Source organism: Pistacia vera, unplaced genomic scaffold (genome assembly GCF_008641045.1).
Source record: "Pistacia vera cultivar Batoury unplaced genomic scaffold, PisVer_v2 Contig122, whole genome shotgun sequence".
NCBI lineage: Eukaryota > Viridiplantae > Streptophyta > Magnoliopsida > Sapindales > Anacardiaceae > Pistacia > Pistacia vera.
The window spans coordinates 101,619-119,911 of NW_022195271.1; the positions used below are offsets into that span (position 1 = coordinate 101,619).

Below are 18,293 nucleotides of genomic sequence, written 5' to 3' on the forward strand. Positions count from 1 at the left end.
AATTGTTTTGGTTATCTTCAGGTTTGTTCTGGGGTTTTTTCAAATGGGTGTTTGGTGTTTTATTCGTTAGACAAGTGTTTTGTTTGATTTTAATTCATTAATCATGATCTGTAAGCTTGTAGTTTTTAAATGGTGTTCATGTTGTTTTGAAGAATCTGAAGTCCGGATTTGCTTTTGTGTTAAAGGATGTGAACGTGAGTTAGACTTTCTTCGAACAGTTGGCATGCCAACCTTCGAAGTTGCAGATGGTGAGCACCGGCAACCGGAAATCAATCACACAGATACACACACAACAAAACTACTTCGACAATCAAAATCCAATCCAAACAGCCATCAAAATCTCAAAAATCTCAAACCTTAAGTCTTCCAAATGGCGAAATCCTAAATGGTAGGGGCGACGACCAGCGGGCAATTGGTGTCGGGGAGGATAGGGCTTTTGGAGGTGGGAGGTCGGTGAGATGATTGGTGATCGCGGGAGGGATTTCCGACGCGGGAGCAGTCGGAGAAGGGCAAAAATCGTGCAACTAGGTGGTGGTGGCAGTGACAATGGCTGGTATGAAGAAGAAGATGATGATGAAAGGATAATTTAGTAATAACACCATCAGCAACTGTGTCAATACTTAACTCTCACTAACGGCGTTATTTTAAGGGTGAGAATTGGAATTAATGAAACATTTTGCTAATCTTTGAGTGGGAACATGTCGTTTACTCTAATTAAAAAATTTATGGCACTAAGGGTCGGCAGTAGTTGGAGCCGGCGACTTATAAATTGGAAGTTGAAATTCCCGCCCACGCCAAAGCAAAATCCAGCTCTCCAAATGTGAAACCAATACCTTTCAGGTTTAACTTTCAGAATGTACCAACCGTCATAAATCCTAATACTAAAACTGACAGGATTGAAAGAGAAACCTTCAAACGTCTTTGTTTATATACAAAGATATATCTACCATTCTTTGTCTTCATTGATTTCTTTGTGAAACTTGTTTCAACAACCAGTCAAAAACTTAGTCATTCATGTCATGAGGTCCCATAATTAAAAGAGCCAAGGAGACACCAATATAATAACGCAATTCTTATCTCCCATTCTACACCTGCTCTTCAATTTCAAAAACTTTCATCCCTTAAATCTACCTGTTTTTATAGTTGATTAAATTTTTAATGGATATTTCTATTCTTAAAGGTATCTCCCAATGTCTTATTGTATGACCTGTAGGTTTTTTTTTTTTTTTTTTTTTTTTTCAAATAATTTTTTTTTTTTTTTTTTCAAATAAGCTGGAATAATTAAGCAGGGATTTGTGAGCTGGAATACTTCGAAGAGAAGGAATTAGATGACTATTATGACAAATATATGAATTGAAGAGGGAAAAAGAGAGATATTATTCTTCTTTTGTATCATTAGTTTCTACAAACCATTACCAAATGGAAGAATCTTCAAACGGGAAATTAGAGGAGATCCAGAAAGTGGAGTCACAGGAGGAGGATAAGAAAGTGGTTGTTGAAGAGTCAAGAGAGGTTAAAGTTGAAGCTGAATCTTTGAGAGAAATTGTTGTTAATGGGAATTCTGAGTCTGCAAATGGTGACCGTGATGGAGATGATTCAAGTTCGCAGAGTAGCAGTTCAGATGAAGAGGCAGAAACTGTGGAGAATAGTCCTCGGGTTGTGGATTCAGGAGAATTGGAGGAGGAGAAAACGGTAATCAACTCAGTCGTTGATCCAATTGAGCCAGAGGTTTCCCTTGCAGAAGAGTTGACTGAGGATGTTGAAGTAGCAGTTGAGATATTAGATGCTCATGATGATGTTGCTGAATCAGAATCCAAGGAAATTGAAGTCAACATTTCGCAGTCTTTGGACGAGAGCAATGGTGTTTCCACGGATGAAACAAATGACATGTCCAAGGCGATTGAGGAAGAAACCTTGCCTTCTTCTGATGAGAATAATGGGGCTTCTCAAGTTGTAACAGAGATTGTTTCAGAGATGATTGGGGAAATAATTCTGCCTTCTTCTGAGGAGAATGGTGAGGTTCCTCCAGCTGATGTTGTTTTAAACGCAATTGAGGAAACAAAATTGCCAGTTTTGGAACAGAATGCTAAGGAGTCACCCAGCACTGTTGATGAACCAAACCAGACAATGGCGAATGTAGGCAATGTTGACGACACCAGTAATCCCCGTGAATTAGCCAACAAGCCTGAGCCCATTCCTGGAAGCACTGGAAATCCGGTTTGTAACTTAGCCCGAATCAAATCATCATTAGATTGAATGAAAAATGGAAATTTTTCTTTGGAATTGTTAGTATTATTATTTGAGGTAGTGCTAAATCTTAATTATTGTCTATTGAATACTGTTTCTTTGCCAGCCTATTATATCTTTGACTCAGCGCAACTTCCGACCAACTTCCTGGAGAAGCTGCTGTGGACTTCTTGACGTTCTGCGTCGCTCTGATAGATAATTGAAGGTGAACGGAAATCCTATGTTGATTTATTATCCTGGTATTAATTGATTTTGCTTGTTCCTTGGAGTGTTGTGTGGATTATGTACTGTTATATTCATTTCTCAGAGTTTGGACTCTTGAGTTTGTTTTATATTGATTGTAAAATCTGCATGATTTTTAGTTATATTTCCTATGCAATACATTAACACAGTAATTTTAAAAGCTTTTCTCTCAAATTCAGAGAAATGATTGAAAAGGATTCTTAAAATGAACTTGAGAGAAAGGTTTACATAAAGCAGGAGAGTCTGTAAGTTGTGGTGTTAACTATAATCATTATGGATGATAGTTCCAGTTGATTGTCTTTTCTATTCAGCAATTGGGGATGAAAATTTATGGGTTCCAGATGTGGGTACTTTATGTGGTCTTTATATGGTTGAAGAGTATCATTAGGACTAGCGGTAGAAATAATAAGACTTTAATGAATAATTTAGTGATGTGGTGATCATCATAATTATCCTTGAGAGCTAATATTTGGGTCCTCTATTTTGTGGGCGCATTTTACAGCAGATATTTGATAGAGAAGTCTCAAAATGCGGACTAGCTAGTAGCTATTGCTAGATTTCAGAGTATTTAAAATCAAGCTATGTATTGCGTGGCAGATTGCATTAAGATATCCCTGCAGCTGCTACTGGATAATAGTTTTTCTTTTCATGATATAATTGTATTTTTAAGATTCTGTTTCTGAACAAATGGGACATAAGAGTCAGATGCGCAGGGCCTAAAGTTGATGGAACAGAAATTCAAGAACCAATAAAACTGAACAAAGACATCACTTGCCTTCCATAAACCAGAAATGAGCTCAAGTACTACCCATGGTCCATTAAGAGATGAGAGATGCAAGAACTTCACCAAGACAATTGCTTCTTGTACATCCATCACCCCCCACATGTTAAAAAGATAAGGTTTTGCGGTACCTAGCTGTCCTGCACAATTCACAAATTGGCCCTTAACAGATGTGTTTGCATTAGTTGTCTGGTAGTAGGAACCATCATAGATGGCAACACCAGCAACTTCCAAGGCTGAAAACCTTCCACTCTATTTGGGCCATAGCAACATACTAAGAGAAAACAATCACATATCTAGTTTTTGACTAATTGTATAGAGAAATCCATTAAGAGGTCAACCTTCCAGAATAGATATCCAAAGGTAGACCAATAATATTATTTAAGACAACGAGAAAGATGAGGCAATTTATAAGCAAAATCTGAAAAACAGAGGACACTTGCCCCACTACCATCAGAAACAACTTAGAGCTATTGAACTGTATCTATTTTGATCCTAGTATGAACATCTAAAAGCTAGTCGAAAGGATAGAAATACTATGGTTCTGAAAAATAGGAGCAAGTGAACCAATCAAAAATCAGATGGCTTCCCTAGCTGATCAACTTCCAGCATATAGCTCTCAAACATGATCCATAAGATGGACCTCATGAAAATTGTCCATCAAAACGTCTGTTGTCTAACAGGTAGAAGGTTAAACAACAGCAAAATGAAACTAGTTCTTTTCTTACGGGGTCAGGACTGGCAAATGTATTCAGTTTATGTTTGGTGGCAAGATAAACTTCTCCAAACTATTGGGACAAAATATGCATAACTATGAATTCAATATATCGTACTTAGCTTCGTGAAAAATACACAAAACAAGGCAACTAAACCACCTGATTGATGTGGTCAATACAGAAATTCCCCTGAATCAAACAATTACCAGAAAATTCATGTCTACATTTAGCAATATCCAGCCCAAAAGCAAAGGAAACTACACATACTAATGTAGCAAAACACAGTGATTAATCAACAGGAAACCCAAGTCTACCACTACGCTAAGCAAAAAAGCATAATAATAACTCTTCTGAAAACTATATAGAATAATTTAGTAATCTCAACAAAATGATTCAACTAGTAATCAAGCATCAAAACCCCCAAATCATCAAAGTAAACCAACCTCCGTAAGGGCTCAAGAATATTGGCAAGCAAAAAAAAAAAAAAAAAAAAAAAAACATAAATAATTAATCAAAATTGAAAGTTTATCGCAACTCGTGATCGTGACCCAATTATGCATTCACCTCCGCCGCGCAAGCAAACACCGATCACAGCAACGGCAACACAGAGCAGTCGCAGCCACAACCGACCATTGCAAGTTTGACTTCTTCCATCCACATCAACAGAGGGTTTAAAATCTCTCACATTCCCATTAAAACCATCCAATGTCTTTCCTTGAGTCCACTAATCCACCGTCTTCGCCTCATCAATCTCTTTCTCCAACTCAAAATCTTGGCCTCCATTTCCTTGGATTTGCTCTCTGATTCTTCAAACTTTCCTCCACCGACTTCTTCTCAACCCCACTTATCCAATTCAGACTCCAAATCATTAACTTTTTCTTAACCCACTATTTCCTCTCTTTGTCATCAATTTTTTCCCTCATTTCCTCTTCAACCTCACACCTTTTACTCTTCTCTTCCAATTCCTCACTTCCAAAGTCCCAACTTTTCTTTCCAACTCCCTCACTTTCTTCTCACTATCAGCTTTCTCACTCTTTAACCCATCAATTTCTTCTCTAATCCCTCCATTTCACTCCCTTCTCTCCCAGACTCTCTTCAACTCTGCGACCTCAGCACTCGCCTCATCCCCTTCGCTCATCGCGGTGATCAGGTCATGTTGGAGTCTCGAAACCTCAGTTTCCAATTCAACCGCTCGAGCAGCAATTGATTCGAAAACTCTTTTATCCTCTTCAGATCCTTCAATTTCAATAGTTAGTTTTTTAATTCTCTCCTTCATTTCTCGGTTCTCTTCCTCCAGCGCTTCCGTCTTTCTCGTCAGTTCAGCTATTTTGTTGTCTTGACCCAGATCGTAGAAACTCTCCGCCGTCTGATTCTCTGTCTCAGTTGAAGCAACACCGTTGAGAATAGTCTCTGGCTCTGCCATTGTTTACGATGATCCTGCAAAAACGTAAAATGGTCTATCAAAGGTTATATTTCTCTTTGCCAACTTTTCTAGGCAAACAAACAGAAAGATAATACACAAAAGCTCCACCTTTCCTTGAGGAGTGAGATTATTCGATTAGGGTTTCTTATTACTATATCTAAACGAATTCAGGGAATAAGAATAATATGTTACCGAATCTCTGATGAAAAATCAACGGTTACTGATTATCAATTGAAGTGTATGCTCAGCACGTGGTTTACTATGTGGACTAGTTTGGGGTTTATTCAGGGCGAACGACAAGTTCCCACCCAAGGTTTGGCGTAACGAGTGGTTGCCATCCCAAAAGTTTCAAAATGACAGAGTCCCACCCATCCATCCAATTGCTCCGTTAATTTCAACTACAGAAGAACAAAATGGTAAATTCAGTTTATTTTAAGTTTTTATTTTCTTTTTAAAATTTTGGTAACCTAATAAGAATGCTTCACTAATCCTCTACATCATTTGATGAATGATTTCTCAATTGATTTACAAACCCCCCGATATCAATCTCCTGTAATTACAACTCAAATTATCATCAAATTTTAAACTTCAATCATTGAACAAGAACAAAAGCAAAAATTTTCCCATAAAAAAATTAACTTTAAAGCTTTGAATGTTATATGCATGTCTGCCAAACTTTGAACCAGATCAATCATAGAATCTTCAGACTGAAAATAAAAAACAAACTCAAACTCATCTCATAAAAACAAAAACTTGAAATGAAAAAAATTAATAATAAATAAAGAAACCAGTTTAGGATCTTCAAGATGTTCTTTAATTTCAAGAACTCTTTCCTGTTCATCGCAAACAAACTGCCATAAGAATCCACATCATCACCATGATCATCATCAATTGAACGGGGCCTGTAGGGTGATATGTGACCTTTATTCAAGCCTTTTCAATCTCCTTCTCAATCTTATGTCAACTCAATTAACCCAATTATCTCCCCCACCATCGAAGTCGCATTTTCGACAGTGCCTGGAAATACACGTGTCTGCTTAGTCACCTCTTCCCCTGAGCAAAACCCATCCCAAACACACCACCAAACTTCAATTATTTCTCAACACAATTACCGCAACACACAACAATCATCAATCAAGAAAAATCATATAAAAAAAGCAATTAAATAATCAAGTCTTCTCTCGATCAACTCGGCTTTGATTCAATTTGGCCAGCAATTAAAGCTTTTCGACTGGACATATCAAGCCGGCATGTGTCTCTTGCGTTGCGCCTTTGGCCAATGCAAGGGCCTTAGGTGTCGGTGAGTAACGGCCACTGCCAGAGTGAGGAAAGATAAAAAGAGAAGAAAAAGGAAAGGGAAGAGAGAAAAGGAAGCAAGAAAAGAGAAGGGAAGGGAAGACATAAAGCGGCCTGGTGCGGTTGAAAGAGAAAAGAGAAGAAAAGAAAAATTTGGGGTTTTGTTTTTCAAGTTTATATATTGGGGGATAAAAGGACATAATTATCCTTTAATTGTTTTTTGAAATTACCATTCTATCATTTTGCAATTGAAATTAACAGAAAAATTGGATGGGTGGGTGGGAAACTGTCGCTTCGAAACTTTTTGGGTGGCAACTATTATTTGGCCAAACCTTGGGTGGGAAGTTGTCGTTCGCCTGTTTATTTATGGAAATTAACTTATTATAAAAGTCGCATTCAGTCATAATAATGCACCCATTAACCTTCCGTTAAAATAACATATATAACGTCACTAATATAGTGATTTGTTTAAATACCTCTTCTATAATTTAAGTATCAAACGGTACTCTTAAAAAGATAATCACCAATATTATAAGAAACTGTTAGAAATGTATGGTACACATGGAGGGTTTCTCTAATTTTAAACACAATATCTAATTACTTGTATAAAAATATACTATATGATATAGGTAACACATTCTCAACAAATATTNTAATTTTTATTTTCTTTTTAAAATTTTGGTAACCTAATAAGAATGCTTCACTAATCCTCTACATCATTTGATGAATGATTTCTCAATTGATTTACAAACCCCCCGATATCAGTCTCCTGTAATTATAACTCAAATTATCATTAAGTTTTAAACTTCAATCATTGAACAAGAACAAAAGCAAAAGTTTTCCCATTAAAAAATTAACTTTAAAGCCTTGAATGTTATACCCATGTCTGCCAAACTTTGAAGCAGATCAATCAGAGAATCTTCAGACCGAAAATAAAAAACAAAATCAAACTCATCTCATAAAATTCATAAAAACAAAAACTTAAAATGAAAATAATAATAATAAATAAGAAACCAGGTTAGGATCTTCAAGATGTTCTTTAATTTCAAGAACTCTTTCCTGTTCATCGCAAACAAACTGCCATAAGAATCCACATCATCACCATGATCATGATCATGATCATCAACTGAACGGGGCGTGTAGGGTGATACGTGGCCTTTATTCAAGCCTTCATGTTCAATCTCCTTCTCAATCTTAATGTCAACTCAATTAACCCAATTATCTCCCCCACCACCAAAGTCGCAGTTTCGACAATGGCTGGAAATACACGTCTTAGTCACCTCTTCCCCTGAGCAAAACCCATCCCAAACACACTACCAAACTTCAATTATTTCTCAACACAATTACCGCAACACACAACAATCATCAATCAAGAAAAATCATATAAAAAAAGCAATCAAATAATCAAGTCTTCTTCGGTCAACTCGGCTTTGACTCAATTTGGCCGGCAATTGAAGCTTTTCGGCTGGACATATCAAGCCGGCATGTGTCTCTTGCGTCGCGCCTTTGGCCAATGCAAGGGCCTTAGGTGTCGGCCAGATTTGTCCAGTAGCGGCCACTGCCAGAGTGAGGAAAGATAAGAAGAGAAGAAAAAAGAAGGGGAAGAGAGAAAAGAAAGCAAGAACCTGGTGCAATTGAAAGAGGAAAGAGAAAAAATAAATAAGAAGAAAAAAATTGGGGTTTTGTTTTTCAAGTTTATATATTGGGGAATAAAAGGACATAATTATCATTTAATTGTTTTTTGAAATTACCATTATATCCTTTTGCAGTTGAAAGTAACGGAGAAATTGGATGAATGGGTGGGAAACTGTCGCTTTGATACTTTTTGGGTGGCCAACGTTGTTTGGCCAAACCTTGGGTGGGAAGTTGTCGTTCGCCTCTTTATTTATGGAAATTAACTTATTATAAAAGTCGCATTCAGTCATAATAATACACCCATTTACCTTCCGTTAAAATAACATATATAACATCACTAATATTATAAGAAACTGTTAGAAATGTATGGTACACATGGAGGGTTTCTCTAACTTTAAACACAATATCTAATTACTTGTATAAAAATATACTATATGATATAGGTAACACATTCTCAACAAATATTATTATAGGATTATATAAAATTGATCTNTTATTTGGCCAAACCTTGGGTGGGAAGTTGTCGTTCGCCTGTTTATTTATGGAAATTAACTTATTATAAAAGTCGCATTCAGTCATAATAATACACCCATTTACCTTCCGTTAAAATAACATATATAACGTCACTAATATAGTGATTTGTTTAAATACCTCTTCTATAATTTAAGTATCAAACGGTACTCTTAAAAAGATAATCACCAATATTATAAGAAACTGTTAGAAATGTATGGTACACATGGAGGGTTTCTCTAATTTTAAACACAATATCTAATTACTTGTATAAAAATATACTATATGATATAGGTAACACATTCTCAACAAATATTATTATAGGATTATATAAAATTGATCTCCTTAGAAACACATGAGCCATCAGGCCTTTATGTCTTGGTTTTAGAATTGACCCTGACCCCGGTCAGTGGAAACTATACGTTCGTTTCCAAACACCACCTTTATCACCTTCAAATGAAATATCTTTAATCCACGTGTCAAAAAGCAAAAGCAATACGGTAAAGATAAGAATTGAGTTTAAATTGATTCACTTGCATATCATAACAACTACTACTACCCTTCTTGACTTGAGTTTTAATTATTATTGAATCAAATAATTGTATAAAAGGAAATTATTTGAAAGTGAATATTTGAATCCTCAGCTCCATATGTCCAGTTGTTGTTGTTGGTATGTACAAGCTGGAGCCCCAGTCTTAAAAAGGACAGGAGAGTTTTTATTTCGACAAGACAACAATAATTTGCCCTAAATATAGTAGACCTTCAATGTCCTTTTCTTTATTTTCATATGTTATTATATTTATTTCAACACTCTTTTGTCCATCCTTTCTCATATTTCATTGTAACCCATGTTCATTTATTTAACAGATCGTGGGAAATCACTAAATAATAATAATAAATTTTCGCAATATTTGATCACAATTCCTAGCTGTCAAGATCTCAAACCCAGAAAATTAAACTCCCCCCCAAAAAAAAAATGTTATACTGTCTAATAAAAGGAAAAAAGAAAATTAGTTCATATAGATGGAATTTCGGTGTATAAGCATAATAAAAGAATAAACCCCCTAAAAATATATCATTAGCTTAAACCCAAAAAAAATTCCTAAAACTATCCATCCTCTTCCTTTTCATTGCACTGTCAAAATAAAAACCAGAAACAAAATAAAAATAGAAAAGGAATACTTTTGCTCCCAACAATATTGTGGCAAAAGAAATTGAAGAAATTAAAAGCAGATACAATTGTTGTGTCATCAAAGTAATGAACCAATATAACATAATCATCATCATCATCATCATCATCATCAAGCTCCAAATTTCCTCTTCTCCTTCTCCAACCCTTGAATAAAACTAGCAAGAGCTTTCATGGCTTTAATCTGACATTGTAAAGCCAATATATACTCAGCCGTCTCTTCAAACAACTTATCAACTCCTAGTGATTCTCCTCCTGGTACAATCCTTTGCAATGCCACAATCTTTTTCTCCACTTCACCCTTCTCATCATCATCTTCTTCTTTATCATAAACCTTCGTGTCTCTTCTCTTCCTCCGCTCACAACTACTACTAGTAGTTTCATCTTTCTTGCTACACCGAGAACTACAATCACGCTCATGCACTGCAGCTTCACCCATCTCAGATTTCATGAGGATTTTTGTTTTTGTTTTTCTTTCACTCTTCCGAAATGTGGGTACGGTGGCTGTTGAGCTTAGCGCGTTCTCCATAAAAATACCCCAGAGAAAATGAAGAAGCTTTGAGAGAGAGAGACAGTGAGAAGTAGGGTTATGTTTATGAGTTATGACCTCACGAGTGAGAGTGTTGAGTATGAGAAGAAGTGGGCGTTAAATTATTGTTCAGTTCTAGAAATGTCAATGCCAACGAAGCTTGGGTCCACCGAGTTTGGGCTTTGCAAGGCCTGCTTTTGGTTTTGATTTGGGCTGTAAACTTCACTCGCCTATTACGTCGCGTGGTGATTGTGAGGTAATGAGTGCTTGCATGTGGTATGTAGAGGCATTATCATAAGGGGAGTGTTAGAGTGTAGTAGTCTCCCACATGCAAGGTGGGAATAAGTGTGACGCGCAGTGAAGGAGCGTGTGATGACCAGGTGTGGGTGGATAGGTTCATAGACATAGAGAAGAGAGAAAATAAAAAAAAAGAGGGCCCGCAAAAAAACACCAAAACAAAGGGGAAAGAGAGAGGGAGCACATGTGATCACATGATTTTCTTGAACCCAACACCACCCATGTGCATTCTCTCTCCTATGATCTTAATCACTAGAATTAGCATGACCGACACGTGGCAACTTTATGAGGGGGGTCCCATCTACTACTATAGAGCCCCTCAAAGAAATAAACAAGTGGATTGGTTGGTTATGGTGGCGGAGGTGACGGTGGTGTTTGTGGTGGTGGTGTTTGTGGTGTTTCCAAGAAGGAAACAAATGGCACTGGGATAGATATTGTTTGTTGGGCATATGGGACTCCATGTGATCAGACCCACCTAATCTTTTGTTGCTTTTTCACACAACATTTTGTTTTATTTTTCTTGGATCTAATCCGTCTCCATCCGCCTCCATGAATTTTTTATATTTTATTCTTTGTTTTTTTGAAGAGTCCGTACCCGATTCAAGTACAAAATCATCCGCATAACCAACTATTCAATATATTATTTACTTAATTGTCTGATAATATTTACCCCACCCGTTATATGGATATATTTAAAAATTGCTCCATAAAGTTACTGGGAATAATAAATTGTGATTAGGGCAATATAAAATTCTGTTTCAACTTGCTGCTTTTATTATAAACTCTATGATGATGAGCTTACAATAAAAATGGATGATCACATGAAGCCGAATTGGAAAGTAAAGGTTTTAGTACATTAGCTATTAATAAAGTGTGGGTCATAGTATGCAGAGAGGATTGATTTATGTTTTGTTTTGTTTCAAGTATGAATTAACGAGTAGTTTAGTTTAAGTTAAGTAATTCATAAATGACAGGCGTTGAGAATTTGAGTGAGAGTGAGTTTGTTGGATGTTAGTAATGATATAAGCATGAAGATTGGATGGTTTGATTTATGTGAAAATGGGTCCAATTATGATGGGACAATGCATGCTTTACATATGGGAATGGGACCCTCAATTCAATAACAATGGACACATTTTCCCATTTAGTTACGTGTTTGAATCAGACCCCGAATTCTTTCATGTAGAGAAGCTCCGTTTACTCTTTTATTACTTAAATCATTTAACATTAGTAAAATTAAAAGTTCCTACACTGTTGGTGCTTTCAAACATTAGTTAGTCGATTATGTTAACCAAAAACGAATACAACACATAACGCTAAAAAACCAATGATTCTCCAACATTAATAAGCAACAAAGTATGTTTGCAGTACATTACATCACATCCTTGTATAAATTATCAAAGTGCACGATAACTAGTCATATATGTAAGGGTTTTTTTCTTATTTTATCATGAATAGGGAATAGAAACCAAAATGAACTTCCTTCCCTTAATAAAAATAATAAGTTTTATTTTGGTATGTGTGAGAGAGAGAGAGTGATAGTATAGTTTCACTAACATATAGTCTTTCCCAAAACCAAACTTTTACTAGCACCTAACTCAACCTTAGAAAGCTAGCTATATCAAGGAGAGAGGACACCCCTGACCCTTCTGCTTTTTTACACATCCTAACACACTACCTGTCCCGATACTTTGAAGGAACACACCACTAATAGGGATTGCTCCACTCAGCCAAACTATTACGCCACTGCCTCTAATCCCTTCTCTAATACATCCTTGACATACCATACTGTACTGTTCCAACCTTTCTATGAGCTGCAGCACTGCCCCCGGCTGTTGCTGCAGCACCAATCCCACCATACTGAGCTTTTGCTTGCAACAGATTTGTGTCGATTGCAATACGATCATTACCACGTTCCACCTTATTCACTCCAGCTCGTGTCATAAAAAATGGATTGGAGTCGATGTCGATTGCTATGTCTGGTGTAAGTTTGGCTGCCATGCCACATTGAGGGACTTGTTTTACCTGTGAGGACAGTTCCCTCTCAGAATCCATTGCAGTTGATTTTTCTTGTTTTCCTGCGCTAGATTTGCGGTAACAATAAGCACTAGGGACTGCCTGCGGAAGGACTGTGCTTCTAATGAAGGTTCTAGGATTATAAGCATCTTTCATCACACTTGTATTCTCGTATGGTACAACTGGTCCCACAACTTTTCCTGGTTTCGCTGAAGAGAACATCAAGTTCAGTTCTAAATTCTAATCTGATCACGTACTAACAAAAGAATAACAGATACAACACTAGAAGTACAACGAAGTGAGAGTGAGAATACCCAGTGGAAATCTTTGTGGTGCCAGCAAGGTCCTAGACATATTTGAAGGAATTCCTTCTGATTCCCTGGAATTCTTATTATATGCCTCCTCCGCAGCTGCCTGCCGATCTCTGGAGCCAATGCTTGGTTGCTCTTTGGGATTTACTGTATTTGAATGTACAATTGTTGACCTACAATTATCAGAGAAATAAATTTTTTAGTTTGAACTTAGGCTAAATGAAGGTAAACCAAAAAACACATATCAAGCATGAAAGAATGTACCCTCAAAATGCAAACAGCTACTAGCAAGCAAAAAAAGTACTCGAGAAAAAAATAAAAATTATTAAAACCAACAAAGAAAGTGCCCTTTAATAGCGTTCATATAGACAGAAAAAACTGCATCACCAGGTATTTCGAAATTGATGGTCTCAAACTTGCACTCACACTCATGCTCCCACTCTAACTCTTACCCATGAATAAGGATCATTGGTAGGAGCTAAAGTGCATTCGCATGTAATCAACACTATTCTTTCAAATCATGCCCTCGGACAGGGACCATATTAAATCTAATTTAAGCCTACGAACATGTCATGAAAAGCCCAATATAATTTAATAGATGTGAGCTACAACCAATAATAGTCAAAAAAAAAAAAAAAAAAAATGAACTTTATATCTTGTCCACTCGTTACTAGGCAAGACAAAAATAACAACTTTGATGAACAACGACCATTACAGACTGCAAAGTAAGTGAATGGACAAATGGCCCTACCTAGGAAGAGATACATGCTTTCTTTCAGGTGGAATTACTGGCCCACTTTTACCAATATTCTCTTCAAGATGTGCAAACTGCTTTCTAAATTGATCAACAGCACTGTAAAAAAAAATGGACAAAAAGTCAGGATAATGCAGAGACCCAAAGATTATGAACGCAGCTCAACAAGATCAAAACCGAAAAGCATCAACCAAGAAAAGTATAACCTTGGGTAAAGGAAATTTGTTCTCTCAGTTCCATTTATGTAGTCCTTGAGCAACTGAGGATGGTATTCTAATATCTCCCGGAAAATTAGCTCTCGGATATCCTCCTTTGTGACCCTCCGCCTCTCAAACTCAAACTCCATCTTTGAAATTGGCTGACAAGAAGGCTCCCTCTCAACTTTAGCCAGTCCTTTGAAATAAGGATCTGCCAGTGCCTGAAAGAACACCAAACCAAAACATTTATAATCCACCAAAACAAACAGACCATATTTAGTAAATTCTTCTAATCTAATAACAAACCTCTTCAGCAGTTGGCCGGTCTTTTGGATCAAAGGCCAGCAACCTTTCCAACAGTCGCAGAGCCAAAGGATCTGCATTTGGAAATTTTTGTGCAAACTGCACTGGCTGCTTTTTCCTCATGCTAGTTAAGTATCTCCTAGCCTTGTCGTTTCTAACCTGCAAAAAGAAAAAAAAAAAAAAAAAATATGAATAAGACAAGCATTTTCATGGGACTAGGACCAGCAAGACGATGCTAACAATGGGACTAGGACTAGCAAGACGATGCTAACAAAAGAATAATTTGAATACCCGAGAGATAGTATCTAATGAAGGTGTGCCAAGCAGATCTGTCATTAAATCCAACTGATGAACAACATTTTTTCCAGGAAAAAGAGGCTTCCCGGTTAACACCTCTGCGAATATGCAACCGATGCTCCATACATCAATTGCTGGTGTGTACTGCATCCACATGCCATCATACATTAAAACTCTCAAAAAATGGAGATTTTAAGCCACAAAGGAAGAAGAATTAAATTTCCAAAAGTTACCAGAGCAAGAACGCATTAAACAATATTCACATAAAATAAAAATATCATAAAAATATTGATTTTGACTGCAGGTTTCCCATCGCACCAGACAATGAACTTAAAAGAGACATATACTAGATAACTCAATCAAATGTAACATCTAGCTAGGCACTCAACTACTTTAATTATACAAACCAAGGGACATCATACAACTGTCATTAACCCCAATGTGGGTTCTAATTCTTCCAAAGCCATGTTGAGATGATTCTAAAAGTTACTCATCTCCAAACACATAATATGCACACCTAGAAGTTATGATAGGCCACTCAGAGCGCAAGTATACAACACTGAGCCCGTTGCACACTTTTGATTATAAAGCATCAGACAATTATGTATCAAGTTTACAGCGTCAATAAATTCGAAACAGAAGCAAAGCCATACCTTAGAAAAAAATGATCCACAGAGCTCTGGAGCTCTATACCATCTTGTAGCAACATAATCCTGTAAATGCACCACAACTGCAAAGTAAGTTCCCATAATTTTAAAAAATAAGATACTTTATACAACAAATATTTTGTAAGATATTAATGTAACAATCATCACAAATCTAACATCTATCAAAGACATACCGTCCAAAAAATTGTAGTAGGTGTGTCATTAAATGCAACTCTTGCTAACCCAAAATCACAGATTTTCAGTTTACAGTTTGCATTGGCCAATATATTCTTTGGTTTTAAATCCCGATGGTAGACATTTGCTGCAATGAACTACATAACATTAGATATGTACCACCTCCCTCCCCAAAAAAGGTGGAGAAATTGGGAAAATAGAAGAAAACAAAGCGAATATAGAATGACAACAATACATATTATCCAAGTTGAGGGGGCTGGCAAGCATATATAGAGAAAAGCATGTTCACAGAAATAAAGGCAAATGCAGTTTGCAGAAATAAAGGCAAATGCGGTTGTCAGACATAAGGGCAGTAAAACGGATTGTTCTGTCTAAAATAGTACGGCAGGAAAAATAATATCATGGTGATGTCTTTTGAACTAAAACTTATGCATCTACATTTATTGCAATTAGTCGCCCCCATTTTTGGGGTTAACAAAGATCAAGAAAAGCCAAAAACTTGATAGAGTGACAACATGAGTTACAGGGTGAATATACCTGTATGAATATACTTTAATGCACGAAGGAGCTGGTAAAGGAAAAACTGATAGTGTTCTCGTGTCAAATCATCATTGGCTTTAATGACTTGATGGAGATCTGACTCCATGAGCTCAAAAACAACATAAATATCTTTAAATTCCCTTCTAGAAGGTGGCAGCATAATGTGTTTTATTTCTACAATATCAGGATGCCGTAAAAGTCTGAGCAGCTTTATCTCCCGAAGAATACGAGCAGCATCAGAGATGTGTTCGAAAATATCATGTATTTTCTTAATTGCCACTTTTTCACCAGTATGCGTGTCAATGGCAGAGCAAACAACACCATAACTTCCTTTCCCAATAACTTCCTGAATTTTGTACCTATTAGCATCACCATACTCGGAGAAGAACTCCATCTCTGAAGAATTCTGGAAATAGAAACACAAGTCAGGCTAGCATACCAACACATACCAATTAAACAGATTAGTAAGCACATGTATATACAAGTACACAGTTACATAGTCTCTTAGGGTAAGATTCATGCAGATACTGTATAAGCAGGTTAAAAATTGACAATGATACTTCTCTTGCGTCGCTAAAATATAATAATAGCGTTAAAAAGCATACCAACCAGATGCTACCATTGTGAATACATTTTTTTTATAAATCTAACATGTAAAAATACAATATAGGAATGAGAATCTTGCTTTCCATGTTACATTAATTGAATCCTCTTTAAATTTTCTCATGATATAGCAAGTATGGCATTAAGTAGAAGATTATACATGGTTAAAAAAGTAATCAATATCAATATTGTTAATTGGGTATAAATCATTTTAGGAAAAAAAAAAACTTGTAAGAAAATATACATTTAAAGCTCAAATACATGGTTAAAAAAGTAATCAATATCAATATTGTTAATTCGGTATAAATCATTTTAGGAAAAAAAAAAACTTGTAAGAAAATATACATTTAAAGCTCAAAGATGTATATAGGGAAGAAGAACAGGGGAGGCTCCCAAAAGAGAAAAAGGAAAAAATACAATAAATATGGAATTTTCCTTATGCAACTTATACCGCTGAAATCAATGAGTTCTTACATGTACCCGTTTACATCTTCTCCTCCAAAAACAAGAAAACCTTAAAGGGTTTCTCTCAGTTTATTAAAAAGTTGTCCAATTCTCAATTATTTTATGAACAATGAGATTATAATGTTCCTTTGGTTTAACTTTGATCGCGTAAATCAGAAAACAGTAATTTATCAAGTCCCAACAAATGCAAGCAGTTATAACCTTAGAATTGTTTGGATACGCGTAATTTATCCCTTTCAAAGAATCAGAACACCAAGAAAAACAAAACAAACCGAAAGCGTAACAAGGAGAGAGAATCAGGGCCGATGCGATCATAAACAAAAAATGAAATAAATCCGAATTGAAATAAACCAATCACAAAGGAGAGTATAGTGTAATGATAATTAATTAATACCTTCTTGCGTTGATCTTGCTGCATAATTTAATTTGAGAAAATAAACAAAAAGATGAATTCAAATCAACCGCATTTGCCCCGTCTTTCCCCGCTTCTGATAACAAGGCCACAGTCCCACCACAGTCCTTCCTCATACACACTTGGCTCCCAACGAAATTACCATCGACAACGACTAACATAACACAACATAAAATCAATCACCACAACAACTTCTGTTCTTGGATCTTGAACCAGCTATTGCTTTTGCTTTTGCTTTTCAAGGTTGCCGAAGAGTGTGGGAGCTGCAAGATCTCCAACACCGACAACGTGAAGAAGTTTTAGAGAAAGAAAGAAGGGTAGGAGTGGGAGAGAGAATAGTAATATTTACGGCTTGTGGCATGAATCTGGGGATATATAGAGTTTTACTGCATTTTTCTTTTTCTTGTGTTGTCTGACTTGGCTTATCGGATAATGTATAATATTAATATACGGTATAATGTGACTCCAAACGCTAGTGGCATATCATGTAATTATGATGGTTTTTTAGGTTGGATATGTAGGGGGATTCTAGGAGGTAGTACACGTGTCGTCTACTTATGCCAAAGAGTTGGGCTCAGTTTGACACGTGGAAAGTTAAAGGTTTGGAACCAATTATGGTGAGCACACCTTATCATTCTGAATTTATAGATGCATGGACGTTAACTAATACTTAGGATTCGTTGAATG

At 36.3% G+C, this 18,293-nt stretch overlaps 4 protein-coding genes across 4 annotated transcripts; 1 reads left to right on the forward strand and 3 right to left on the reverse strand.

Moving 5' to 3' along the window:
- The first annotated feature begins 1,254 nt into the window (after positions 1-1,254).
- On the forward strand, positions 1,255-2,650 carry LOC116114976 (altered inheritance of mitochondria protein 21). The gene is made up of 2 exons (XM_031401116.1): positions 1,255-2,217; positions 2,354-2,650. The coding sequence occupies exons 1-2, from the start codon at positions 1,420-1,422 to the stop codon at positions 2,444-2,446; spliced, it is 891 nt and encodes a 296-aa protein (XP_031256976.1). The 5' UTR covers positions 1,255-1,419; the 3' UTR covers positions 2,447-2,650.
- A 2,391-nt stretch (positions 2,651-5,041) lies between these two features.
- On the reverse strand, positions 5,042-5,700 carry LOC116115294 (peroxisomal and mitochondrial division factor 2). The gene is made up of 2 exons (XM_031401457.1): positions 5,519-5,700; positions 5,042-5,424 (listed from the first exon to the last, which is right to left on the reverse strand). Exon 2 carries the CDS (start codon positions 5,408-5,410, stop codon positions 5,057-5,059), a length of 354 nt encoding a protein of 117 aa, XP_031257317.1. The 5' UTR covers positions 5,411-5,424; positions 5,519-5,700; the 3' UTR covers positions 5,042-5,056.
- A 4,239-nt stretch (positions 5,701-9,939) lies between these two features.
- Positions 9,940-10,651, reverse strand: LOC116114413 (transcription factor PAR1). The gene has a single exon (XM_031400557.1). The coding sequence runs from the start codon at positions 10,567-10,569 to the stop codon at positions 10,153-10,155; it is 417 nt and encodes a 138-aa protein (XP_031256417.1). The 5' UTR covers positions 10,570-10,651; the 3' UTR covers positions 9,940-10,152.
- Positions 10,652-12,227: 1,576 nt separating this feature from the next.
- LOC116114523 (mitogen-activated protein kinase 20) lies at positions 12,228-17,965 on the reverse strand. The gene is made up of 10 exons (XM_031400672.1): positions 17,589-17,965; positions 16,124-16,532; positions 15,586-15,713; positions 15,398-15,457; positions 14,739-14,888; positions 14,451-14,606; positions 14,154-14,365; positions 13,945-14,046; positions 13,197-13,366; positions 12,228-13,091 (listed from the first exon to the last, which is right to left on the reverse strand). Exons 1-10 carry the CDS (start codon positions 17,610-17,612, stop codon positions 12,631-12,633), a joined length of 1,872 nt encoding a protein of 623 aa, XP_031256532.1. The 5' UTR covers positions 17,613-17,965; the 3' UTR covers positions 12,228-12,630.
- Positions 17,966-18,293: the final 328 nt, after the last annotated feature.

Excerpts from the sequence above, each read along its gene's own strand:
- LOC116114523 (XM_031400672.1), bottom strand. The coding sequence starts at position 17,612 with ATGCAGCAAGATCAACGCAAGAAG. Across the intron at positions 15,458-15,585 it reads CTACTACAATTTTTTGGACG|GATTATGTTGCTACAAGATG; the intron begins GTATGTCTTTGA and ends GTGCATTTACAG. Across the intron at positions 14,366-14,450 it reads ACCGGCCAACTGCTGAAGAG|GCACTGGCAGATCCTTATTT; the intron begins GTTTGTTATTAG and ends GTGTTCTTTCAG.
- LOC116115294 (XM_031401457.1), bottom strand. The coding sequence starts at position 5,410 with ATGGCAGAGCCAGAGACTATTCTCAACGGTGTTGCTTCAACTGAGACA.
- LOC116114413 (XM_031400557.1), bottom strand. The coding sequence starts at position 10,569 with ATGGAGAACGCGCTAAGCTCAACAGCCACCGTACCCACATTTCGGAAG.
- LOC116114976 (XM_031401116.1), top strand. The coding sequence starts at position 1,420 with ATGGAAGAATCTTCAAACGGGAAATTAGAGGAGATCCAGAAAGTGGAG. Across the intron at positions 2,218-2,353 it reads CTGGAAGCACTGGAAATCCG|CCTATTATATCTTTGACTCA; the intron begins GTTTGTAACTTA and ends TTTCTTTGCCAG.